Source organism: Dipteris shenzhenensis, chromosome 6, assembly GCF_047967505.1.
Source record: "Dipteris shenzhenensis isolate YYH24624 ecotype China chromosome 6, Dip_SZ_1.0, whole genome shotgun sequence".
NCBI classification, from domain to species: Eukaryota; Viridiplantae; Streptophyta; class Polypodiopsida; order Gleicheniales; family Dipteridaceae; genus Dipteris; species Dipteris shenzhenensis.
Window position 1 is genome coordinate 679,767 of NC_141601.1, and position 23,851 is coordinate 703,617.

At 45.6% G+C, this 23,851-nt stretch overlaps 1 protein-coding gene across 4 annotated transcripts in view; it reads right to left on the reverse strand.

Moving 5' to 3' along the window:
* Positions 1-23,472, reverse strand: part of LOC147900614 (uncharacterized) — a 155,743-nt gene extending 132,271 nt beyond the window's left edge. For 3 of the 4 annotated variants that reach the window (XR_015541205.1, XM_087376237.1, XM_087376236.1), the window contains exons 1-4: positions 23,228-23,472; positions 9,618-9,709; positions 6,364-6,469; positions 6,162-6,257 (exon numbers count right to left, since the gene is read on the reverse strand). Coding sequence is in view for 3 of the 4 variants with exons in the window: in XM_087376237.1 (XP_087232363.1) it covers positions 6,162-6,257; positions 6,364-6,469; positions 9,618-9,709; positions 23,228-23,458 (525 nt within the window). In the remaining variant the exon portion in view is untranslated. The remainder of the gene's footprint in view (positions 1-6,161; positions 6,258-6,363; positions 6,470-9,617; positions 9,710-23,227) is intronic. The other variant, XM_087376238.1, reaches the window with a different exon arrangement.
* Positions 23,473-23,851: the final 379 nt, after the last annotated feature.

Sequence of the window (23,851 nt, forward strand, 5' to 3'; positions counted from 1 at the left end):
TACCCCTACCCTATAAACAGGGCTCTCTTGGACCTGACCCGACCCGGGTTGGGTCAATCAGGCTGACTGGGTGGCTGTCTGCAGGCCCTACCCCACCCTACAAACACGGCTCTCTTGGACCCAACCTGACCTAGGTCGGGTAACCCAGCCTGACTTGGGTCAGATCAAGCAGGCCAACTGGGTCAGTTTTCTGCAGCCTCTACCCCCGCCCTATAAATAGGCCTCTCTTGCCATGTTTGGAGTGTTCCATTTTACCGTGACACACTCCTCTATTTGGGATTGTTTTTCACTCTCTCTCTCTCAGCCTCAGCGGAGGGGCTGCAGAGACACTTGGAGGCCCTAGAGGTGTTTTGTAGAGAGAGAGACTTGACAATCAACCTTGAAAAGACCAAGGTTATGGTCTTCAACACCTCACATGCAGTAACCCGATGACCCAGCTTCACTTATCGAGCCGAGCCAATGGAGATAGTGCAGTCCTAAACGTATTTGGGAGCAGTCTTCACATGACCCCTTTTCACTATGACACATGCATCCAAGGCACCACTCACGTGGGGACAGAGTGCTCTGGCCCGATTGGAGAGACAATGTTTCCAGACACACTTTCAGGATCCACCAACGACGTGCTGGCTTTTTTATACGCTAGTGCGACCAACTACCATGTATGCAGCACCCTTCTGGGGATGTGATCTACCGATAGCAGTGTGGAAGAGATTTCAGCGGCTACAAGTGACCATGGGATCTAGGATGATTCATAGCAAGCCCTCAGTCCCGCATGAGAGTATTGGCAGAGTTCGCCATGACGCCACTACAAATCTTTCAGACAGTGACTTTCATCCATAGAGTCTGGGACTTACCTCATTGGAGACTGGCTCTAGAGTCATCCAAGCGACTAGCTGAGGGTGGGGCGGACACATGGTATGCACGTATATCCATATGGTTTGCCAAACACGGGATTCAGATGGACAGCCTCCCCCCCTTTAGTATAATTTGGATGCACCCCCTGAGTCGATCCCGCAAGATGAGATTAACCGTATCATACGGTTATACCTTCTCCAGCTTCACACGTCTCGGGCTTGGGGGGGAGATCGCAGGAGCTCCCCATCAAGACACAGTTCTACCATGACCATTTCCTAAATGTCTCAAAGGAGGGAGCCATCGTTAGACCCCTATATCTCGAGAACAGAAGAGTCTCACATGCATTGAGGATCGTCATTGGGCAGATGCGGGTTTAATCCCATCAGCTAAGGATTGAGATAAGGAGAGCAGCACGTATACCTAGAGAGCAGCGGACCTGCACGCTATGCACTGGGAGTGGTTGAGACAGAGGAATACTTTATTTGCACCTGCCTAGCCTACTACGAGATCTGAGGATGATACCACTGTCTCTATCAAGATGGGAGTGGCTTCAATCCACTATCACGATTGATCCACTTCCATGACCAGGTCTGCATTGGGCTCTATCTGCTTGAGATGCTGTCACAGGGGCGTGAAATTCTAAGTACTTTAATGTACTACAAGACCGTGACAACTTTGGTTTTAAAAGTCCAAGCGTGGGCTTAATAATGTGTAATTAAACACGCCATGGTGCCTAGCACATAAGCGTAATTAATCCCTAGGCCCAAAGGCATTCCAAGGAATTAAAAGAGTGGTTGTTGGGAAATGATGACGTGGCATTTTTAATGGACCCCCTAGAGGGCCATGTACCTTCAATGGCCCTCCTAGAGTTCCAAGTGGCTCTAGTGCCTTCTACATGCTCCTTTGCCATTCCTCGACCTTCCCGGGCTTTCTAAACTTCACATGTGTGGTTTTCTCTCTCATCTTCTCCCTTTGTTGAGATTTTGGACTGGTTTTTCAGCCTCCTTCAGCTGAATTCCGTTTTTCTTCATAACTCCTCACCCGTTTGGATTCCTCGACTTCCATTTGGCCCGATGGCTTCCCCTCTGCCTCCCCCTTCGCAGTAATATGTTTTTCCCTCCGTGCGTTTGGTAGAACGGGCAGAGCTGAGCACTTCTTTTGCTGGTCGAATTTGCAAAAGTGGCTTTTTCTAAACCTTTTTGTTCTGTTGAATTTCGAGTGCTCCCACGTGCTGGTTGACTGGTTTTTCTCAGTTTTGGATGACTTTCTGGCGATGAAACTTCTCCAAAACCTTCTCAATGCATTCCTCTCTGAAGTACGCTTCTTTTGAGCCCAAGAACTCCCACTTCTTCGCGACAGAAGTGCTTCCTTTCGCATTTTTCAGTGGAATTCTTGCTGGTCGGCTCTTGTAAATGCTCTTTCTTCATGCCTTTGCACTCCTCTTTGGCTGAGAATGCAATTGGGCATTGGCTACTATGTCTTCTTGGCGATTGAGGAATTGGTTCCAGTTTTCAGGGCTTGGTGAGTTGTGATTTTGCTGCTGCAATTTCTTTTTGCCATAAGCTATTGGTTGGCCTCGTGTGCCGCCTCTTTCTTGGTTCACAGGTGCCCAGGCAGTGCTACATGAATCATTCTTTGGTTGGGTACTTTGCTGATTTTATTTTGGAGCTTTGAAAAGCTTCATGAATGCTATCTGGAAACCACTCACTCAAAGAGAGTGCAGATGGGGTGCAGTGTGATTGCATATGGACAGCCAATGGAATTGCACTCGAAAAAGAGAATGCCTTTGGATTGAGCCTATGGCTTAAGTGCACTTATGTGATGGTGTTCTATGCTTGAAAGCCTTGCGAAGGCTCAATGAATTGGGGCTGCGTGCTCAGTTGCAGGGAAGGTCTCCCAGATGCAACTTGTAATCATTTCACTGTGAAATATAAAGAAATACCGAAAGGGGTGCCACGGTGTTTGGGGCCAATCGGATGCACTTGTCTATGTTTGTTGAGCATGGGCAATCTAGCCCCCATCCCTTTTTCAGTGGTTTTGTTTGTGAACAAATGGGTAAATGCCAAATGGTGATCATGCAATGGTTAATGGTTGTGATATATGCTTTGTGAGCTGTAAATAAGTGCTGAAGTGATTAGAGGTTTAGTTCCACTGCCCTCTGAGTGATTAGAGCCTGGTTTCAGATGTGCTGACACAGGGAGACCCTGCTACGACAGATCAGAGAGCAGCAGGAGGCGATCACACCACAGGATGCAAAGGCTGACCACATATAGCGGCACATCACAGATTTCTATGCATTCGAGTCAACTCCAGGATTCAGTGGAGTGGAGGAGGAGCTAGTTGCTATGCGGGCAGTCTAGATTACCGAGAGAGGATTGTAGAGTCTAGATTACCGAGAGAGGATTGCAAAGGCCATCCACGACACTGAGAGCGCCCAAAGCACACTCGATTGAGGTTCGCCCTATCGCAGCTTTCCTCATAGGAGACTGCCCGAGATGAGGGATCACTCTGAATATAGCTCAGCACGTTCAAAGATCGAGGAGACCACGCCCCCCCCTTTGACACCGCAACACGAGACAACTAGACAGACTCAGATTCGAGACATTTTCACCGCTCATAGATGAGCCACCACAGTGCCGGGTTTCGATTTCTGAGTTTCCGGTTCCGGTTCCAGTTCTCAGCCTACTCCAGATAGTAGATAGCACATGATATGATATATATTTTTGTACTTGTTTTTGCTTGAGCCATTGAGCTCTATTTATTTCAGCACAGTACTTAGCAAAGGGTCTTAGCGCGCCCTTTGCCTCAGCCCTTTGTGGCCTGTATGAGTTTTTCCCTTTTGGTGTCACTTTGTGCCATAGGCCCGCGAGGCTTCCCGTAGACGTTAATCTCTCTCTCTCTCTCTCTCTCTCTCTCTCTCTCTCTCTCATATGCTTTCGCAATGTGCAACGTTAACATCGTATCAGATCATCAGGTCATCTAGAAGCCTAGGCTTGGACCTGGAGAGTGTGGGGCTGACACAATCTACCACGGGAAGGAGTGACGCAAACCAAAGGTTGCTGGTTGCTGAATCTAGGATATTGTCGCAGGCCATATCTGACCTATCCTTGATTACACACCCTTAATTGCATCACGCATGGATGAAACCATCACCCATGTCTTGATTTTGTGGTGATTGCACAATATAGTGTAGCATGGACAGCTCAAGGAGAACGTGAACCATTGTCGAGGGCGTGGCTAGTACCGACACAAGCGACTACTTGGAGAAGGGTGTTTCTTTCAGCACAAGTGTGTGAGGACTGGTGGATCCATGGCACCCCCATGTACGAGCGCGAAGTACAAAGTCAACAGATCCAACTATGCTCATTGGAAGCTGAACATGAAGATCTAGTTCAATCGCAAAGGCCTCTCGAAAATCGATCAGGGGTACGAGTGGAAGCCCAAATGTCCAAAGAACTCGATCCATTGGGACACTGACCGGGAGAAGCTTTCCTTGAGGAACTGCAAGAATGGGAGGAGCGTGACTCCAAGGCACATTCCAGACCATTACGAAGGAAGTCTCCTCAGCATTACAAACCTTGACTAGTGCCTCCGAAGTGCAGTCTAAGTTGGAGGATCTCTATGCCCGGGATTCGTCTATGCAAGTTGTCACTTTGCAGGGTCGGCTCTACAGACTTGAATTCCCTATAGGTAGCTTGATGCAGCCGTTCTTAATGAAGGCCAAGGTCATCCATGACCAGCTATAGGCAATGGGTGTCTAAGTTGGAGGATCTCTATGCCCGGGATTCGTCTATGCAAGTTGTCACTTTGCAGGGTCGGCTCTACAGACTTGAATTCCCTATAGGTAGCTTGATGCAGCCGTTCTTAATGAAGGCCAAGGTCATCCATGACCAGCTATAGGCAATGGGTGCTTCCTTACCCTCTCTTCAGTTGGCTGCACTTATCCTCACAAAGCTTTCATCAGAGTATTATATGGTTTGTCAACTTTTGCGGTGCCAGGTCATGACATCTCAATTGGACTTTGATAACCTCTACTCTTCTCTCATGAAGGAGGAATCTGTTCTCCTGTCCCCCCGGTAAGCTGCAGGTGTCTCTTAATGGTGATCAGGCACTCTCGACAGTGTAGAAGAAAGGACGAACCCGGTGCTATTCTTGTGGAAAGAGAGGTCACCTGGGCAAGGATTGTGAGTCTAAGGCCAAGAGCGAATCTAAGATTGCATTTCCATCAGCTTTCTTCTTCAGACTTTTGCACACTATGAGCTGTGAAGAGGTTGTTAGAATTAACAGCATCTCATATGTGGAGAGTGAGAGCCTTTTGTGGGTGTGCCCGCCCCGGAAAGGAGTAGGTCACTCAGTTAGTTTGGGGGGCTTAGAGGGCTGGTTAAAGGCATGTTTCAGGCTAATTTTCTGACAGCTGGCTGGGGCTAACCAGACCAGCATTTTGGCTGACCAAAGTCAGGTCAGCCGACCTGACCTGGGTCGGGTCAAGCATGCTGACTGGATTACGTGTCTGCAGCCCCTACCCCCACCCTATAAATAGGGCTCTCTTGAAACCCGACGTGTTGGGTCAGTCAAGCAGGGTGATTGGGTCGGCTGTCTGCAGCCCGTACTCCCACCCTATAAACAGGGTTCTCTTGCCACATTTGAAGTGTTCCATTCCACCCTGACACACCCCTCTGTTTGGGACTGTTTTCCATGCTGTCAATGAGGGGGATGGAAAAAGATGCCAAGGGAGAGTAGAATATGCCAACTATGTGATCAAGGTATGGTTGAAACAGAAGAACACATGGTAATGATATGCCCTCACTATACACACATTAGGGAAGAGTTCAATCACCTCCTTGAGGGACATAACAAACTGGCTGATTTGCTGCATAAAGGGTCACCTTCAGCTTTAGGAACATTTGTGTATAAGCTCTTCAAGCATAGGAATCCACCTGAATCCTAGAAGGTGGTTTCTCTTTCCACCCTCCCATCTTCGGGAGGAGCTTTCATGTACTTGTGATATTGTATTGCTCAGGTCCCATAGGCCAGTTTTGGTCTTCAGAGGACGATAATATATTCTTCTTCTTCTTCTTCTTCTCTCTCTCTCTCTCTCATGCTTCCGCAATGTGCAATGTTAACATTATCGTCACTATGTTTGCATTATCTTCCGTGCAACAGGTCAAGTTCAAATGATTACATGGCAAACAATTATCTAATACTAATAACATGCGTTTAAAATACAAAGGGCCAGCATATGCAGAAAATTTTAATGATTCAAAAAGTTGAAGAGAATAAACGCCACAAGGTCAGACGTTTCCAACCTCTATGTGTGTGTGTTCTCCAGCACGAGTAATATAAGCAGGCCAATACCCATCCTTCCTAGATGCAGGCTTTCCTCCCGGATGTTTTGATTGAATCTAATGGTTATAAACAACTAACAGAAATACAATGAGCATCACTTCAGCATAGCAGATAACAATCCACAGATTGATTTTAATTCAAAAGGGACACAAAGGATTCCACCTGTATCGTTGTAGCAACCTGATCCAACAAACCATCTGCAAGTAAGACTGTTCTTCCATCCACCTCCGTAATAAATATTTCATTACGTCTCGTCACATTGGAAAACCTGCAATAGCACAGTGTTCTAAATCATAAAAGTTCGTACAGAAGTAGTAACTGTGGGGTCCTCCATCATTCAAAATTCAAAAGTGTTTTTAACGCAAAACAATCTGCCCCACAAATATTCTCCCCATAACAAATCTAACTTCTTGATAATTCAGATGAAGAGGAGGCGGCACAGAATTCTGCTGATCCCTTTTCTGAGTAAACAACAAAGAGTAAGAGAGAAGGCTGTTGTCTGCAGCGGTAGCTTCTTGCACACTCACAAGCTTCATGACTCAGAAACCTCCAGCTTCTACAAACAAATGGAATGTGGCTCTAAAAACACACAACTTGTTTCTAAGAATAAGTAGCCTTGGGGCTGGAAACTCGTGGTGCCACTAAAGGTTGGAAATGTAAGTGGTTAGCAAATCTCCAAAGGTCGAGAAACTGAATCAATTGAAGAATCTTTACAAGTTCAGCCCCAAGCGTGAGGACTAGATCAAACCATGACCTAGCATTCAGCAAGCCTCCTACACGCCCTGGCACATGATGATTCTACAAGGAGACTTTCCTGACTATTAAAATAATAGATCCAACATTGACCAATGTTTCATTATAGCATCCCTTGCGACTATACCCCTTGGTTGTGTTTATCAAGCTAATTGAATAAGTACATGAGTAAACGTCCCTTACATTCTCTAGGTAATAATTGCATCTATTGAACAGCTAGACTCATTCACCACCCATGGTTTAAACCTATGGTTCCTTGCCCCTAGCCTATTCCCAATGTGTAACTGTAGGCCATTCTATGGGCTATCCATAGGTGCCACGCATTCCTTGGTATGTGCCTTGTAGGCCTAGTTAGGGGCAGTTAAGACACTTGGTACAGTTAGCACATGTACCAGTCAGTACAGTTAGTACCATTAGAACACCCTGTCCTAGGGTTTCATCATATAGGGTGTACTTTGTACTCATTTCTCTATTGCAGAAATTCATTACAGCAGCTCGTCTTTGTCTTCATTGCTTCACCATTTGAGCTTCCATTGCTTACCCTAGACTACAGTGGTATCAGAGCAGACTAGGGTCCTTCCCCTCAGCCATTGGCTGCCTCCCCGAGCTCAAGCCCTCGCATTTGGAGCTGTTTGGCAGCCAATGGCTCATAAATGCTCACACGTGTGACTTGCTTCCGTACAGGTCTGATTCAGTGCTACTGCAGCATAGCCGCCTGTCATAGGTGCTTCATTGGGGCCCTGGTTCACATTTCAGAGCATTTAATACCCTGGTGCTACAGTACGGACAGCCGCCAACCACATGTGTGACCTGTACGGAGCATTTAAGGCAGCCGCCTTACTGTACGGACTTGTTGCTGCAGTGCGGAACTGTACGGAGCACCCCTCGGTATCTGTTGCAGTCTTTTGGAGCACCCGAAGAAGCCACCTTGCACATTTTGGAGCTTCTTGCTGCATTTGGGACCCCTATCTCAACCGACTTGGTGTTTTGAAGCTTGCTGCTGCCCTTTGGAGACCTCTCCTTACGCCCTTTTGCTCTCATTTAATGTTCCTTTACCTCGGGCTGCAAGATTATCTTCTCACGTTGATGTTGCTCAGAGCTCCCATTTTGAGGCCTTCTCCTGCTGGCCTTTGCTTGTGGGAACTTCCACTTGAGGTCTTGACAATTGTGGAGCCATATACTCTTGTTGTAATTCCATTTTCCAGCTTCTTTTGGTACCTTTCATTGCATGCGTTTTGCAGCAGGTACACCTTGTGACAGCCACACATTTGCAATGGGAAAGGTTTGTGCAGTAATTTGCCTTTGGATTTGGGAGATTGCACTCCTCTCATTTACATTGTCAGTTGGTGCTTTTGCCTTGCATTTTTGCATTATGGCTGGCAATAAGGATGATTTGTTTGGGATGCTTGGGTATGAGGACAAACTTGATGGCACAAATTACCCCATGTGGGCTTATATGATGGGGCATGTCTTGGTTGCCAAGAATCTTTGGAATATTGTTACAGGCACTAAGGTAAGACCCACTAGACCTCCTACTTCTAGTACATCTGGTACTGCCTCAGGCTCATCTGGTGATGGGTCTAATGCTACTTCTGGTGCAGTTGCCACTTCCACTACAGGTACTTTGCCTCCTACTCAAGAGCAGATTCAGTGGGATGGACATGGTGCCAAAGCACATGCCTTCATTGCTCTTTCAATGACAAGGGTTATTATCCCTCATATCCGTTCATGCAAGACAGCTAAGCAAGCACGGGATCAGCTTGCCTCCTTATATCAAGCGCGGAATGAGGCTAGGGTTGCCTATCTCCGCAAGCAGTTGAAGGATTTAAAGCTTGAAGAGGGTGGTAATGTGGATGCCTATCTTACCAGTGTGAACGATTTGAAAGAGCAGTTGGCACATATTGATGAGGTCCTCCCCGATTCTCAGCTTGTATCCATGACACTTGATGGATTGCCTAATTCCTACTAGGGCTTTGCTACTACTTTGTGGTTTGTAGCCATGGGCAATGCCAACCATTACTCCTTTGACCGGCTGGTTGCCCTTTATTACAGGAGGAACAAAGCCGTTTTAATAGAATGCTTCTATGGCTAGTGATCAAGCCTTTGCTGCACAGCATTGAAAACAGGGGCAAAGGGAAAGTTTCAACCCTCATCACATGCTAGTGAGTGCAAAAAGCGCATTGCATCTGCATGGACGTGGTTCTAGTACTTGACCAGTTAAAGGAGAGACCTACTTCCTAGCAGACTGAAAAGTACTTTTTTATAGCATCTTTTTCAGCAGAGTTTCCACACTTACTTTGTGCATGGCCTGATACTTACAAGCAAACGCTTGCATCTCAAGCTGTATAAAGAAACGTGGGCCCAAAAAAATGTCACTAGTTTCCTAAAATTATAGCATGACACATCTATGTACGTTCTAATATAGAACACTTTCGCCCCTAAAGCCATGCCAAAGTTTTGTTCTGTTTGTACATATGTCACGACTTCCTAAACTAATGCCCCCGCCCCTCCCTCCCAAAGAAAAGCAAAGGCTTTGGAAAAACTATTTTTAGCAAACATTTGAAATCGTTTTCCAAATGAAGATACAACAGTTGACGCATGTACAATAATCAATAGCAGTAAAATTAATGTCAAATAAATAACTTAAGCCACAAAAAGCATACTGCATTATCCCTCGAAGCTCATAATGGGTGTTTTCTTCCACATTCCAAGTCCAACTTCCACGTGTCAACAAAATGCCACTCACAGGCTTCTCCTGCAATTATACCAACATAACAAGCAAGAGGAAATATTACCCAGCCTAACAAGAAATATTGCTTGGCCTATCACCTAGCAGTCTCATGTCTCAATACAAACCTACACACGCTATACTCATAAACCAGAGCATATTGTAAATTCATGTCACAAAAAATAGTACAACCCAATTGCCGTTTACATGCCATCCTGGAAAGCCCAGGAACCATTAAAAAAAGATTACATCCAGGAACAACTAGTTTTCTTCATCAAAGAGTTCCTCATAGTATTCTCTTCAAAGTTCCTATAATGCCATCAATCTTGCAAGCTAAGCTAAACTGACACACTTTGTCATAATGAAGAAGTACAATGAGCTCTTGGCTCATTAGCTGAATGCTACTACGATCACATTAACTGCACACCAGTAGAACAGATTAAGATGTTACACTAAAAGCCAATTACATGCGACCGATATGTGCCCCCATTTATGCACTAAATAAACCTATGCTTCTAGTTGGAGCACAAACAATAACAATGAAGCAGAAAATAAGTCTGCAAACACCACTCCTCTGACAGATGTAGGCATGAAACAAAATTTCACATTTCAAGCACAGGCCATATGAAATTAGAAATGTTTGAAAAAAATGTTGCACCAGCTTCACATCATTCCATCTGCCCCTGCTTCCCTACCTCCATCTCCCTCATCCCCTCAGCCCTCAGTCTCTCTCCCTCCCTCACCTGCTCTGCATTACTCTAGGAGATCTTCTTCTCAGGAGGGAGCTGTTTCCGCAACTAGGTTGGGTAAGGTGTTTCATGCTACTTCCTCCCCGGATGAAGATTGTTAGTGTTGGCGATTTTGGCTTGGTGTGCTAAACCTTGTAGGGGTCATTCTATCCTAAGGTTGAAGGGTGGTAGATCTACAATGCCACATGGCAATTTACCATGCAGCTCACTACGTGATCTTCTAGACAAGCAAGGCTCTTTCCTAGCAGTTCGAGATCATTTGATTCTTCCTTGAGAGTCGCCTGAAGCTGTCCCCGGAATTCATGTGAAGCTACGTGACCTTTGGAGGTTGCCTGATGATACGCGGCTTCTAGAACATTCATGATAGGTCATTGTTAGAATTATAGATATAATTCAGCAGTGACCAATGTAATTTAATAAGCTAGTTAGGGGCACTTTTCCCTCTTTAAGAGGTTTTTCCCCCTAACCGCAGTTAGTCCACTAACTATGGTTAGTGACTACTAAGGTTTTGTCAGTAGGACAAAACCTTATCTCACTCCTTCAGTTGTATCTCTCTTACTCTCATCTATTTGCAACTAAGCTTTCAGCTCTCACTCTCTCCTGCTTCTTGCTCTCATTTGCTCTCTCTCTCCCATTCTCACATTTGGTATCAGAGCAGATCGTGCTCTTGGACCTGCTCCCTGCTCCCGGACTCTAGCTCCCGCGAGCTCCCTTTGCTGGCCGTACCCTCTGTCTGCTGCAGTCTCGTCATCCCGTACAGTGTTGTACTACAGTCCGTGTGCCGTACATTCCGTACAGGTCCGTACGGCCCTGCTACTCCAGTCCATACTCTACTGCATCTCGCCCTTACAAACCTGCATTCAACCGTACAGATCTGCTCGAGCTCCACGATCTGCAGATCCATACTGCGCCGTACTATTTCCGCCATCCGTACATTTCCATACGATTTCGCTCAGTCCGGCTCGGTCCGTACTGCAGATCTACCGTACCTGCTCGTACCTGTTGCTTCCGTACTGCGCGACCGTACTTCTCAACCCGTACTGCATTTCGACGGTACAACCGTACAGCCCACTCCGTTCGTACTGCATTGTACCTGCTCGTCCGTACATCCGTACCTGCAAGTTCCGTACTGCACACCTGCATCAACCGCCGCACTGTATTTCGTACAGCCGTACTGCAGGTGTACGGATTCCGTACAGGATTCATTAAGCAGAGTTTCAAGCTCAAAATTTGGGGCTTTCAGTTTTGTAGTACAATTTCTTGCAAAAATTTGAGGATTTTGTGATTACACTGCAATTTCGCAGTGAAATTTGGGGCTTTTGCTGACAGAGCGCAATTCTTGCAACATTTGGGGCTTTTGTTCAATTTGCCCCTTTCTGGTTGCAATTTCAGGTCTATTTTGGGGCTTTTGTGTTGGAGAAGCAATTTTGGAGATTTCACACTACCTTTCTTGAAGTGTTTTGCAGCACTTTTGGCAGATTCTGGAGAGTTTTTGATGCTTGGACAGATTTCTGACATTGCAAGTGCAGAAATCGGAGTTGCATTTACAGCCAATGCTTGGCTGTGTTTTTTGAGAGTTGTGCATTTCATTCCCAGTAAGGGAATTCAGTTTTGTATCTGCTAAAATCTCTTTCTCAGATATGGCCCAGCAAAATCAGAATGATTTCCCGTTCGGTGGTCTTTCACAAGAAGACAAGTTGGATGGTACCAACTACTCCCTATGGAGTTTTATGGTCTGATTTCTCGCAATTTATGGGATTATGTGAATGGGGATGAGATCCGACCAGCAGGTATGGCACCTAATACCCCTCCCCAGCAAGGAGGTGGAAGAGGTCGTGCACAGGGTGCAGTTGCAGGACAGGTTGTTGGTGCAGCTGTAGCCACCACTCCATAACAAAAGAGATGGGATTCACGGGATGTCTTAGCTTTGTCATGCATCTCTCTTTCAGTGAAAAGATTTATCATTCCACATATCCAGTCGTGTAAGACCTCGAAGGCAGCGTGGGATATCTTAGAAAGCATGTATGCAGCCGGGAATGATGCAAGGGTATCTTTCTTGAAAAGAGAGTTAAGTAATACACATATGGAAGAGGGTGACTCCATGTCAGTCCACCTCACAAAGCTACAGGATCTCAGAGAGCAATTATTGAACATTGATGAGATTATTCCTGATTCAGAGATGATTACCACCACTCTGAATTCTCTTCCTGAGACTTATCTCAGCTTTCATACCTCGCTGAACTTATCATTGAGGGGGGGTGCAAATCCTTGCACCCCTCTCACTTTTCATGAGTTGATAGGACTTCTGCTTCAGGAAGAGCAGACCAGGAAAAACTTGGCTTCACGTGCAGGTGAACAAGCTATGCTCTCAAAGTTTAAATAAAAAACAAAGGGACAGGCAAAGACATCAGTAAATCAGCCTTCCAGTGGGTCAGGACAGCCTTCACAAAACGCTAAAAATGATGCAAGTAAGCCCAAGAAGAAGGGTTTTTGTCACTACTGCAAAAAGCCAGGTCATCACATTGCAGAATGCAAGAAAAGGCTTGCAAAAGAGAAGAAAAACAGCTCCGGTATGGCTGTTTCAGATTCAGCTCCTCATGCATCTGACAGTGGGGATGCTACAGCCAACTTTGTTGGACAGGATTATGCCTTCTTATCTTGCATTTCAGATTCTAGGCTGGCTGCTCCAGATGCTCGGGATAGTACAGCCACTTGTAATGATGATACATATGCCTTTTTGACTTGCAGTTATGATCCTTCCACGGATGCATCAGCTTTCAGTGTCAATGAAACACTGAATACTTGGTATTTTGACAGCGGTGCCTCCAAGCATATCCCTTCTAGGAAGTGTCTCTTCACTTCCTTGCATCCACCTCCCGTTGGTAAGAAAGTCACTTGTGCCAACAACTCGTCATATTCAGTACGTGGTACAAGAGAAGTTGAGCTTACCGCCATTGATGGCTCAGTTTTCAGACTTTCAGATGTCTTGTATGTGCCTGGTATCACCAAGAATCTCCTTTCAGTGTCCACTCTTAACAGGGCTGGATTTCAGGTCAACTTTGAGGATGACAACTGTGCTGTCCGAGACAGAGAAAATGATTATGCCTTGAGATTATCTGGTACTCTGCTGCGTGGGCTTTTTCAGCTTGATCTTTTTGAGAAAAGAGCAGCCCATGCTCTTGCAGTTTCTACTCCTACTGCTGCCATGCAGAATGCAGAGTTATGGCATGCCAGATATGGCCACATGCATTACAACAGCTTGATGACACTTCAGAAGCACTCTATGGTTGATGCATTGCCACCTCTTGAGATACCTCCTCCACATGCCTGTGAAGGGTGCATTTTAGGCAAGATGCACAGATTCCCCTTCAAAAAGGATGGTTCAGTTAAAGCTGTCCGCAAATTACAGCTTATACACAGTGATGTCTGTGGTCCCATGAGGACTCCATCATTTGGTCATCTCTACTTTGTTACTTTTATTGATGATTACTCCAATTTCACTTGGGTCTTTGGGCTGAAGCGCAAATCAAAAGTGTTCATGATGTTTAAACACTTTTCAGCCATGGTTGAAAATGAATCTGGACTCAAGATACAGACATTGCGCACAGATAGAGGTGGGGAATACTTGTCTGCAAATTTTGATGCTTTCCTGAAAGGCAAGGGTATTGTGCATCAGCTCACAGTGAGGCTGACCCCTCAGCAAAATGGCAAAGCTGAGAGGAAAAATAGAACTCTTATGGAGATGGACAAATGTATGCTGAAAAGCAAACACATGCCTCACAAATTCTGGCTTGAAGGTCTAATGTGTGTCAACTACATCTTAAATCGGTCTCCCACTAAGGCTTTAAAAACAAAAACTCCCTATAAGTCTCGAATGGGAGAAAGCCTTCAGTGGATCATTTCCGTGTCTTTGGATGCCTTGCATATGCTCATGTGCCACTTGAATTTCGGCATAAGTTGTCAAATAAGGCAATTAAGTGCATATTTGTTGGGTACAGTGCAGAAAGCAAGGGGTACCGTCTCTACAATCTTGCTACACGCAAGATCATTGTCAGTAGAGATGTGATATTTGCATAAAATTCGGCTCACTCAGGCTGAATTTCATATGCCTTCTTCTTCAGCGGATGTTTTTGAGGGGTTGCTACCCATTGCCTTGGGTTCCCCTGCTGATATTTCTGATGCAAATCAGAATTTACAGCCACCTCCCAATGCTCCAGTTCAGCCACAGGATGTCTTGCCACCTCCACAGGCAGTGGAACAAGTGGTTCAGCAAGAAATTGCAGACATACATGCAGCAAAAACAGTCCCAAACTGGCTGTTACAGACTCTCAGGGAGAGTAAGATTGATGCTCCATTACCTGGTAGGACTCGCAGTGCAGTAAGGCACATGGAAGGTGCTAATTCAGTGGAATCAGCATATGCAGGTACTCTTCTCGATGAGGAGGAGCCTGCAACATTCGAAGAACCAAAGGACAATGTGCATTGGATGAATGCCATGCACGATGAATTGCAGTCCATTCAAAAAAATCAAACTTGGGATGTCGTAGACTTGCCACTAGGTAAACATGCCATTGGTACACGATGGGTTTTCAAGGTGAAACGGAAGCCAGATGGCTCCATTGACAGATACAAGGCAAGGCTGGTTGCCAAAGGCTATGCTCAGAAAAAGGGCATAGATTATGAGGAGACTTTTGCTCCTACATCCCGGATGACCACCATCCGATCTGTTATTGCAATGGCTGCACATTTTGAGTGGAATGTTCATCAGTTGGACATTAAAACAGCCTTCCTAATGGAGGCTTGTTGAAAGAGGTTTATGTCAAACAACCTCCAGGCTTTGAAATTTCAAGAAATGCACTTCAGGTATGCAAGCTGAATAAAGCTTTGTATGGGCTGAAACAGGCCCCTCGTGCATGGTATGCCAAGATTCATGCCTTTTTGACCAGCAAGGGGCTGCACAATAGTCCTACTGAGAGCACCCTCTACATCAAGAAGGATGGGGGGGAAATTTTAGTCATCATTCTTTATGTCGATGACTTGCTGCTCACAGGGTCCAATGAAGATAATATTGCAGATTTCAAAGCTGATTTGCAGACCAACTTTGACATGTCAGATTTGGGGCTGCTTCACTTTTATTTGGGGATCCAGTTCTCTCAAGAGAGACGTAGCACTGTTATGTCTCAGTCCAAGTATGTGCAGAAACTCTTGGACAGATTTAACATGCATGATTGTAAGCCCATAGCCACTCCCATGGAGCCGGGGCTGAAACTCACAATGCATGATGCAAGAGAATCAGTTGATGCCACATTTTACAGTCAGGCTGTTGGATGCCTCATTTATCTCTGCAACACTAGACCTGATATTCAGTTTGCAGTATCTCAGGTGAGCAGGTATATGCACAACCCAAAAACTATGCATTGGCAGGCAATTAAGCGCATCTTCCGTTATTTGCAGGGCACGAAGTCTTTTGGCTTGTTATTTCAAAGGGGGGGTGACTTGCAGATGCATGCCTATAGTGATTCAGATTGGGTTGGTGATTATGACACTAGGCAGTCCACTAGTGGCAATTGTTTCTTTTTTGGTAAAGCTTGCATTTCTTGGCTGAGCAAGAAACAATCTACAGTGGCTACCTCATCATGTGAAGCTGAGTACAGGGCAGCTTTCACAGCAACAATTGAATGTGTCTGGCTGCGTCATCTATTTGCTGATCTTCATCTGTCATTCGAGGGTCCTTCTCCAATTCTCACTGATAGTCAGAGTGCCATTGCAGTGGCAAAGAATCCACTGTTTCATGCTCGCACGAAGCACATTGAGGTTCACTATCACTACGTCAGAGAGAAGTTGCATGCAGGAGAGATCGGTATGATCTTTTTGTCCACACATGACGATGTTGCAGATATTTTCACCAAAGCACTTCCACGTGAAAAGTTTGAGGCATTTCGCAGTGCCCTGAACTTATATCCGTTTGGTGATTAATCATCCTTGTACATGACATTGGCATTGCAGGGGGGTGTTAGAATTATAGATATAATTCAGCAGTGACCAATGTAATTTAATAAGCTAGTTAGGGGCACTTTTCCCTCTTTAAGAGGTTTTTCCCCCTAACCGCAGTTAGTCCACTAACTATGGTTAGTGACTACTAAGGTTTTGTCACTAGGACAAAACCTTATCTCACTCCTTCAGTTGTATCTCTCTTACTCTCATCTATTTGCAACTAAGCTTTCAGCTCTCACTCTCTCCTGCTTCTTGCTCTCATTTGCTCTCTCTCTCCCATTCTCACAGTCATATGTGCTGGAATGATCATTTTGGTGTCTCAGAGTTGCTAGCAGTTGCTTCACCATCAACTCATAAGGTGGTTTCACTCTATAATGGTTACTAATGGTGCTATCAGTAGGATGCATGTGTCGCCCTACTTCTGGAGCCTGTGTGGTAATTCAGAGCTGCATGTGTGGCAGCAATCTTGATCATCATACTGGTGGTTTCACTCTATAATGGTTACTATTGGTGCTATCAGTAGGATGCATGTGTCGCCCTACTTCTAAAGCCCGTGTGGCATTACTTTTGTGTGGTAATTCAGAGCTGCATGTGTGGCAGCAATCTTGATCATCAGACTGTCTGTCAGTCTCATATGGTGGAGACTTTATCATTTTATGCAGTGGAGTCTCAGTGTTTGGCGTCAGGAGTCTTTGTGGCTCTATCCTTAACCTGTTGCAAGTCTTGTAAGTCGCAACAAGCCTTGTTGGGTTGAGAAACAAGTCTCTGAGTCTTTTCTATAATATACATTTGAATTTTGTGTGAACTTACCTTCTCGGATCATTTTCTTGGTTTCATATTTTACGTGAGTAATTGATCTCGAGAGTGATCACTTGCAATCCCTGATAACCAACAATTGGTATCAAAGCAATTGGTGAGGTCCTGCAAATTGTCAAGAAGTTTCTGAGCAATCTGTAGTGAGTCAGAATGGACATGGCCGAAAACCCCCAAGTTGGGTTTACCAAAACCCTCTGTCGTAAACTTTGATGGAAGGAACTTTCCTTCCTGGCAACTTTTCGTTCGACTTCTCTTTATGGAGAAGGGACTCTCGGGGGTTGTCTCAGGGTCAGAGAGACCCTGAGAAGTGACCTGCAAGCAATCAAGGCCTCGAGAAAATGAATGCATGGGACTTAAATAAGAAAGACCTAGATCTTCTAGGAAGGGACTCTAGGAGTATCTCAAAGACAGCAGCTCAAAATTGGAGCATCCTAGAGACTTTGTTCGGCTCGAGAGTTCGAAATTCAAAGTTTATGCTTGAACAGGAGCTTTTTGCACTCCAAATGGGAGATAGAGACTCTCTGGGGACACGTCTTAACAGGATGGAGGCAATATTGAAGCAACTTCAAGCACATCGGGTTCATGATGTCATTGCTATGCTCCTTAGTGACGAGAGAAGAGTGGAGATGAGTACAACAGGAACAGGAGAGCAAGCATACATCATCAAAGGACAGAGGAAAAGCAAAGGCAATGGAAAAAAGACCTTGACGATCTGTGACTACTGTGGCCGTGAAGAACATGAAGAAAAATATCGCTATAAGAAAGATGTTGACAACAAGAACAAGTAGGGAAGAGATGCCTCTAGCAGCTCAAAAGCTTGCATAGTTGATGAAGAGCAGGAACTTCATTTTGCAGGATTGGTTCAGCATGAATCACCACCAATTATTGATGTTGACGCAGACTATGTTTTCTAAGTCCAAATTAATCTCGGGTTCCTGTTGGAATAGAGCTGGTCACCTCCCCACCTGCGAACCCCCAAATAAAGAGAGCAAAGGGGGGGTGAACCATTGGGTACAAGGCTGCCACATGGGCAGGATCTAGACTGCATGTGGGCTGCACACTCACAACAAAGGCAGCACAACAGAAGTCAAGTACCTGGCCACATGAACAGTATGGAACTGCCAGCATCAGTACATGAGGGCTGGAGGTTGATGTCAGCATCCTGGAAGCCTGCAAAGGATGTACGCAGGGTTGACGCAGATGTACAGAAGTGAACGGAGCAGGGTACGGGACTGGTTGGGGCTGCAGCATGGAATCCATGGGCAGAGAATGCCCTGAATAGAGGTGGAACCAGCAGAGGCAAAAGGCGGCTGAAAGGAGGCATAGGGCCTGAAAACAGGCCTCTAATGGAGGCAAACCAGTAGTGCAATGCCACATGTCAAGTCAGGGGTGGAGGGGCCAGCAAATGGGCTGGTAAGCCCCCCTAACCAGGTCGGCCAGTAGGCTGCCTGGGTTGGCTGAAGGCAGACCCCTGGATCGGCCAAAACGACCTGGGGGGTCAGCTGTTTTGGGTAGGGCTTCAGCACTATTAAAGGGGGCACTAGGGGGCTCCATTCTTATCACTTGAAGCAGCCCTCAAACAGCAGATAGCAGCAGCAATTAGGGCATCCTTGGGCGTTATCCAAGAGGTAAAGGAGACCCAGAAAGAGGCTGCAGACTAAGCTCGAGGTACTGCCCACCTAGGCTGGCTTTCCAGACAGCAAGGTGGAAGGAATCTTTGGACAAAGACTCTACATAAGCTCAGAGGAGCACACGGGGTCAGAGATCTAGAGGTGCCACGCAATAGTAGGAGAACATTTTGGTAAGATTGGAGGACCACGGTTTAGTGTGACTCCGCATTCCTTTTGTATTGTGTCCAGTTTGTGGACGAACGGAAATATATAAGTATTACTTCTATATTTGTCTTGGATGCACTGTCTATTCTGGCTTGCACACACATCTATGATTGTGAAGAACGCCTCCTTGACCTAGGATCTCCCAACCCGCATAGCAGAGATGCCACCTCCCAAAACCCGTCGCCCGTCATCTTCAGCCCACACAAAAGCATCGCCCTTCTCTCTCATAGTACGTTTTCCTTTCCTTCAATCCACCCGACAGCTCTCCTTTGCCCGCAGAGTTCCCAGCCAAGCGAAGTAGAGACGCTCCACCATCATCAGACCCCCCGTCTCCATAGTAGCCTCACCTTGTAGAGAACATTCCACACCAGCAGCAGTCCATCTCTCCAGCAGCCTCCCCCCAACCGTGTTCCCATCCCCCTCCTCTGAGATCCTCTCTGTAAAGTACTCTCACCCACGGCATCCTTCTAGCCTCTTTCTGCGAGCTGCATCTCCATGTATATGACTCGGTCGTCAATCCAAAAGCTCCCCTTACCTTTCACGTAACCACGCTTGCATGCATGGCTTGCCTTCTTTCAAAAATAGCCACGTCATCCCATGCTTTTTACTACTCTTCCACCCTTCCTTTAAAATTAATACCAAGGCAATTAAATGCCCGATCCATACACTTTGTGCACACTAATGCACACCACAAGCACTTAGTATCTAATTGCCCACCGACTATCCACATATAAGCCCAATCCCAACACACGGTGGATTTACAAGACACCCACAACAAAAAAACTATTGCCCTCATACACATATGACTCGGGACAATCACAAAGAGCACATGTCATCCCGTAACAAAACATCGTCGCACATTGGATACCATGCTGTCTGGTGCACCCATACTATAAAAAACCGCACCCACCACACACTATACCGCTCCCTGGTCACTCCAAGCACATCTCATGTACAACACACCGTATTTACATTTTTTGTCACACAATGGACATCTCTCCTTCGCAACAATTTCACCCAGTGTTGGAGAGTATCAAGAGAAACTCCTTTTCTAAAGCTCATCCAAACTTGACCTTGCTTCCAAGGTGCCAGTGGTCAACCAAAAATTGTTGGCCACGGCATGGTTTGTTTGCTCTTATTGGTGCCATTCTAGAGACTACATCATTCAACTCAAAAGGCCAATAAAGATTTTTCTTTGGAATGGTCTAGATGGTTTAGCACACACCAGAGCCAGAGTGGCTCGGGAGACTTTGATCCTACCCTCATGGGAAGGAGGCCTCGATATAATAAATCCATACTTGCAGAGCAAAGCTTTAGTATGCAAGACTGTGGTTAGAGGACTCTTGCCAGGACATGACCCTTAGAAGGATTTTTCAATTAGATGCATACAGTCCTCCTCTCCTTCTACAAGTGGAGATTGGATGAATAGTACCAAGTGGCCACAACCACCTCAAAGATTCCTCCTCCCTTCTTATAGCTGCTATCCCAAAAGCTTGGGCCAGCTTCAAGAGTACTCTTCGGGAAGTTCCCCCTTCCTCTTTGGAAAAGATTGATAGATAGCCTATCATATGGAATGACAGTATACTTGATGAGCACGGCAGCCTACTTCGTACTTCTCACTATATGCAGTGGCCTAGATAGGAGAGAGGTCATGCTTCCTTTGCGAGTTCTTAGAAGGTATTCAAAAGGCTTCCAAATGATCGCAGACTCCAATTAGCAAGTCACCTCAGAGGGAGTGCAAGGAGAATCTAGCAGATTGATGCAGCCATGCCCTTGGATTGGGTTCTTACAAGTGACAAGCCACTCTCTCGAGCTACTTAGCTAGGGGCCTTTACAAGATTAGGGACCCCACTTCAGCTCATAGGATTTCGAGAATCAAACGGGGATGGTCTTTGATGTCGATTCAGAGGGCACGTTGTCTAGGTCTACAAAATGTATACTTGCGCATTTTCGATTTCAGCCTGTCAAGGTTTTACGCTATGTGGAGCTTGGCTTCAGGATGGTATCTAGACCCTAGCCCAAATCACATTCCCTTGGATTGAGCTTTGGCTCTGTGGAGGTGTTCCCATAAAGTATTTGCAGCGGGATCCCGGGGAGTGAGAATAGTTTGATGCAAGGCACCAAGAGAAGAGCCTCCCCTTCTTTTGATACATGGTCAGTAATGCAACGAAGTTTCAATTTGACCTTAGAGGCCGAAGGCCCACCAAAACCTCATTGGAAGGATTTTCAGATTTCTGCTAATTTGCTGAAATCCTTTTGGAAGAGACTCTGAAAATCCCTCAAAAACAAAAGAATCACTCTTTTTTTTTAGCTTTTTGTTTATGGAGGGATTGCACGTCCATGTTTGGGGCAAATTCCACATGTATTCATTGCCTTTTTGTTAAGGAGTCTATTCAGCATTGTTTATGGAACTACAGACAGGTGAGGATCATCTAGAAGGGGATTGCTAGATTTTTTAGCACCTTTATGCATTCTCCTTCTTTTATGACCTAGGGCTAGATAGCTTGGCTCTCTCTTTCGGGGCCTCAGGTGTTTTACGAGAGACAGGACTCTTCTTGGGCTCTTTCGGTTCGATGTTGAGTCATGCTCACTGGATGATGTTCCTAGCACTCCATATAGGTCCTTGCATGCCTTTGTGGATACTTCATGGGAGATTCTGGTGACAATTGCAGAGACTTTACATTGTAATGGACAAATAGCAGACTTTGATGGACAAACAATGTAAGTCAAATGATATCAGCGTGGCATATTTAGAGAGCCAGATGCATCGAGGCCTTGGATAGTTCCCAGGTCCACCCCGCACACACATTGGCCACTATTTGGACAGATACGATACACACCTTGGTGGCCATTTGAGGAAGTATGAAGGGGTCTTCACAGGTGGCCTCCACCAAGAGGACTGTTTTTTTCAATGAGTGGAATGGCTCCTTGTTCTTCTCGAAGCCTCCCACAAGATTGAGATGGCACTTTCAGCCTCAACTGGGATTTTACAGGAGTTTGATTTTGCCCTATTAGAGTATTAGTGTTTTCATGCCTCACATGATGTACTTCTCCCTTTAATAGAATTCTTTTCTTTGAAAAAACAAATTACCAATGTTTGGAAAGTAAAAACAACAAAAGGAGAGCATGAGACCCCCAACCTATGCCTAGGTAGCGGAATGACTGTCTTGACTTGAATCATCAGCTCATTATTCATGGATATTTAATACTTGCTTTTGTGTTTGTCATTGTATCCGGTTTTTTCAGTCTATTAGATCCTTCACTCTTTTGAAGACTTTAATAAACTTTCTTCCTTCCTTTCTTTCTTCCTTCTTTCGGCATGTAGGTCTTCATTAGGAAGAGAAGCAGCAACGAATGTCCAGCCCATTAAAGCTCAAGTAGAGCACACAAGCTGACAGAGATTGACGGTGCCAAAGTGGAGGTAGATGACAGTTTTGAGGTGTCAAGGATCCATATTTAGGCAATATCTTATCTGCTAGATGTGGCACACTGAGCACACTTTTTATATTAGATTTTGTCCATTTGTTTGGGGCAATCTTTAGTACATGATCTACTGCCATGCACTATTCCAAGATCTGTCTATGTATGCATCTCTCTATATTCGCTTGTATACACGTTAAGGAAAGGAGTAGGATTTGAATCAGCACTGTGTGATTTTTGGGCAAACCTTTACACAATCTTTTGCTTCTTCATTCTACTACTTGTTTATACTATGGTATACGACTTAGTAGGTAGTCCCTGCTACACATGATAGAGTTTATGGTTTTCAACCTTGTGACTGTTATGAGATTGAAACTACACACTGTGTTGTGTTTTTAGAGGATGAGTTTGTGTTCTTTATTTTATTACTTGTGTTGACATCAAAGAAAGGTCTAAAGAGTAAGTGATATCCTTAGGAACTGTATTCTGCTGCAAGGGGAGCTAGGGCTTTGCTGCCCTATTTTCTTAAACAACTTAAGGAAGGAGTCCCAACTAGGGGCCTGCAGCTGGCCACGTAGGGTCCACCTAGGTGTCAGCTGAAAAGAGGGTGGGTCTGCTATCCAGGTCGGCCCCGGTACAAATGATAATGGGCCCCTTGATCTGTGTCGTCCAGATCTGCAAGTTGGACCCTACTTCAGTTCTGAATCGGCAGGGGTAAGTTGAGAGACTACCTGCATGGAGAGAAGACGCGACCTTTCTTGCGCCAACCACGAAGTGTTTTGCGAAACATATGTGCACTTCTGCACGCTATCTCTAGGTCTTCCGGCTGGTGTGATATCATTATCACTCACATGGACGGTGCAAACGACGGGACATGAAGTGGAATAAAAGGTCAGGCATGAGTGAGCCAAACTGTTTGAGGAGGCTAGAAGGCGCGAGGAGGGAAAATTGAGGCCGATCATTGTATCGTCACTGGACTTATCATATTCAGCTTTGGTGCTTTATAAACAAGGTGGCAAAACCACTATGGCCGATGTAAACCTAACAATTAAAAACAACTACAGGCCACTATGGCCTCCAAGGCTTTGGCCTAGTGGTTTCAGATTGTTGGGCTATCAGTGCTTAGGTTATGGGTTCAAGTCTTGGTAGTTGGGGCATGGAGTCTTAGCTTGTGGTCGAGTGTGTGTGTGTGTGGTGCCACACCCGTGGACCCATTGCCCACCAGTCCAGGGCAGGGTGCCCCTTGATAAGACCACGGGTGCGTGAGTGTGGGGTGGGTGTATATATATAACTTTTTAACATGATAGGTTGAAAAACAAAGGAAAACAAACCATCGGACCAATTTAGCAAAAAAA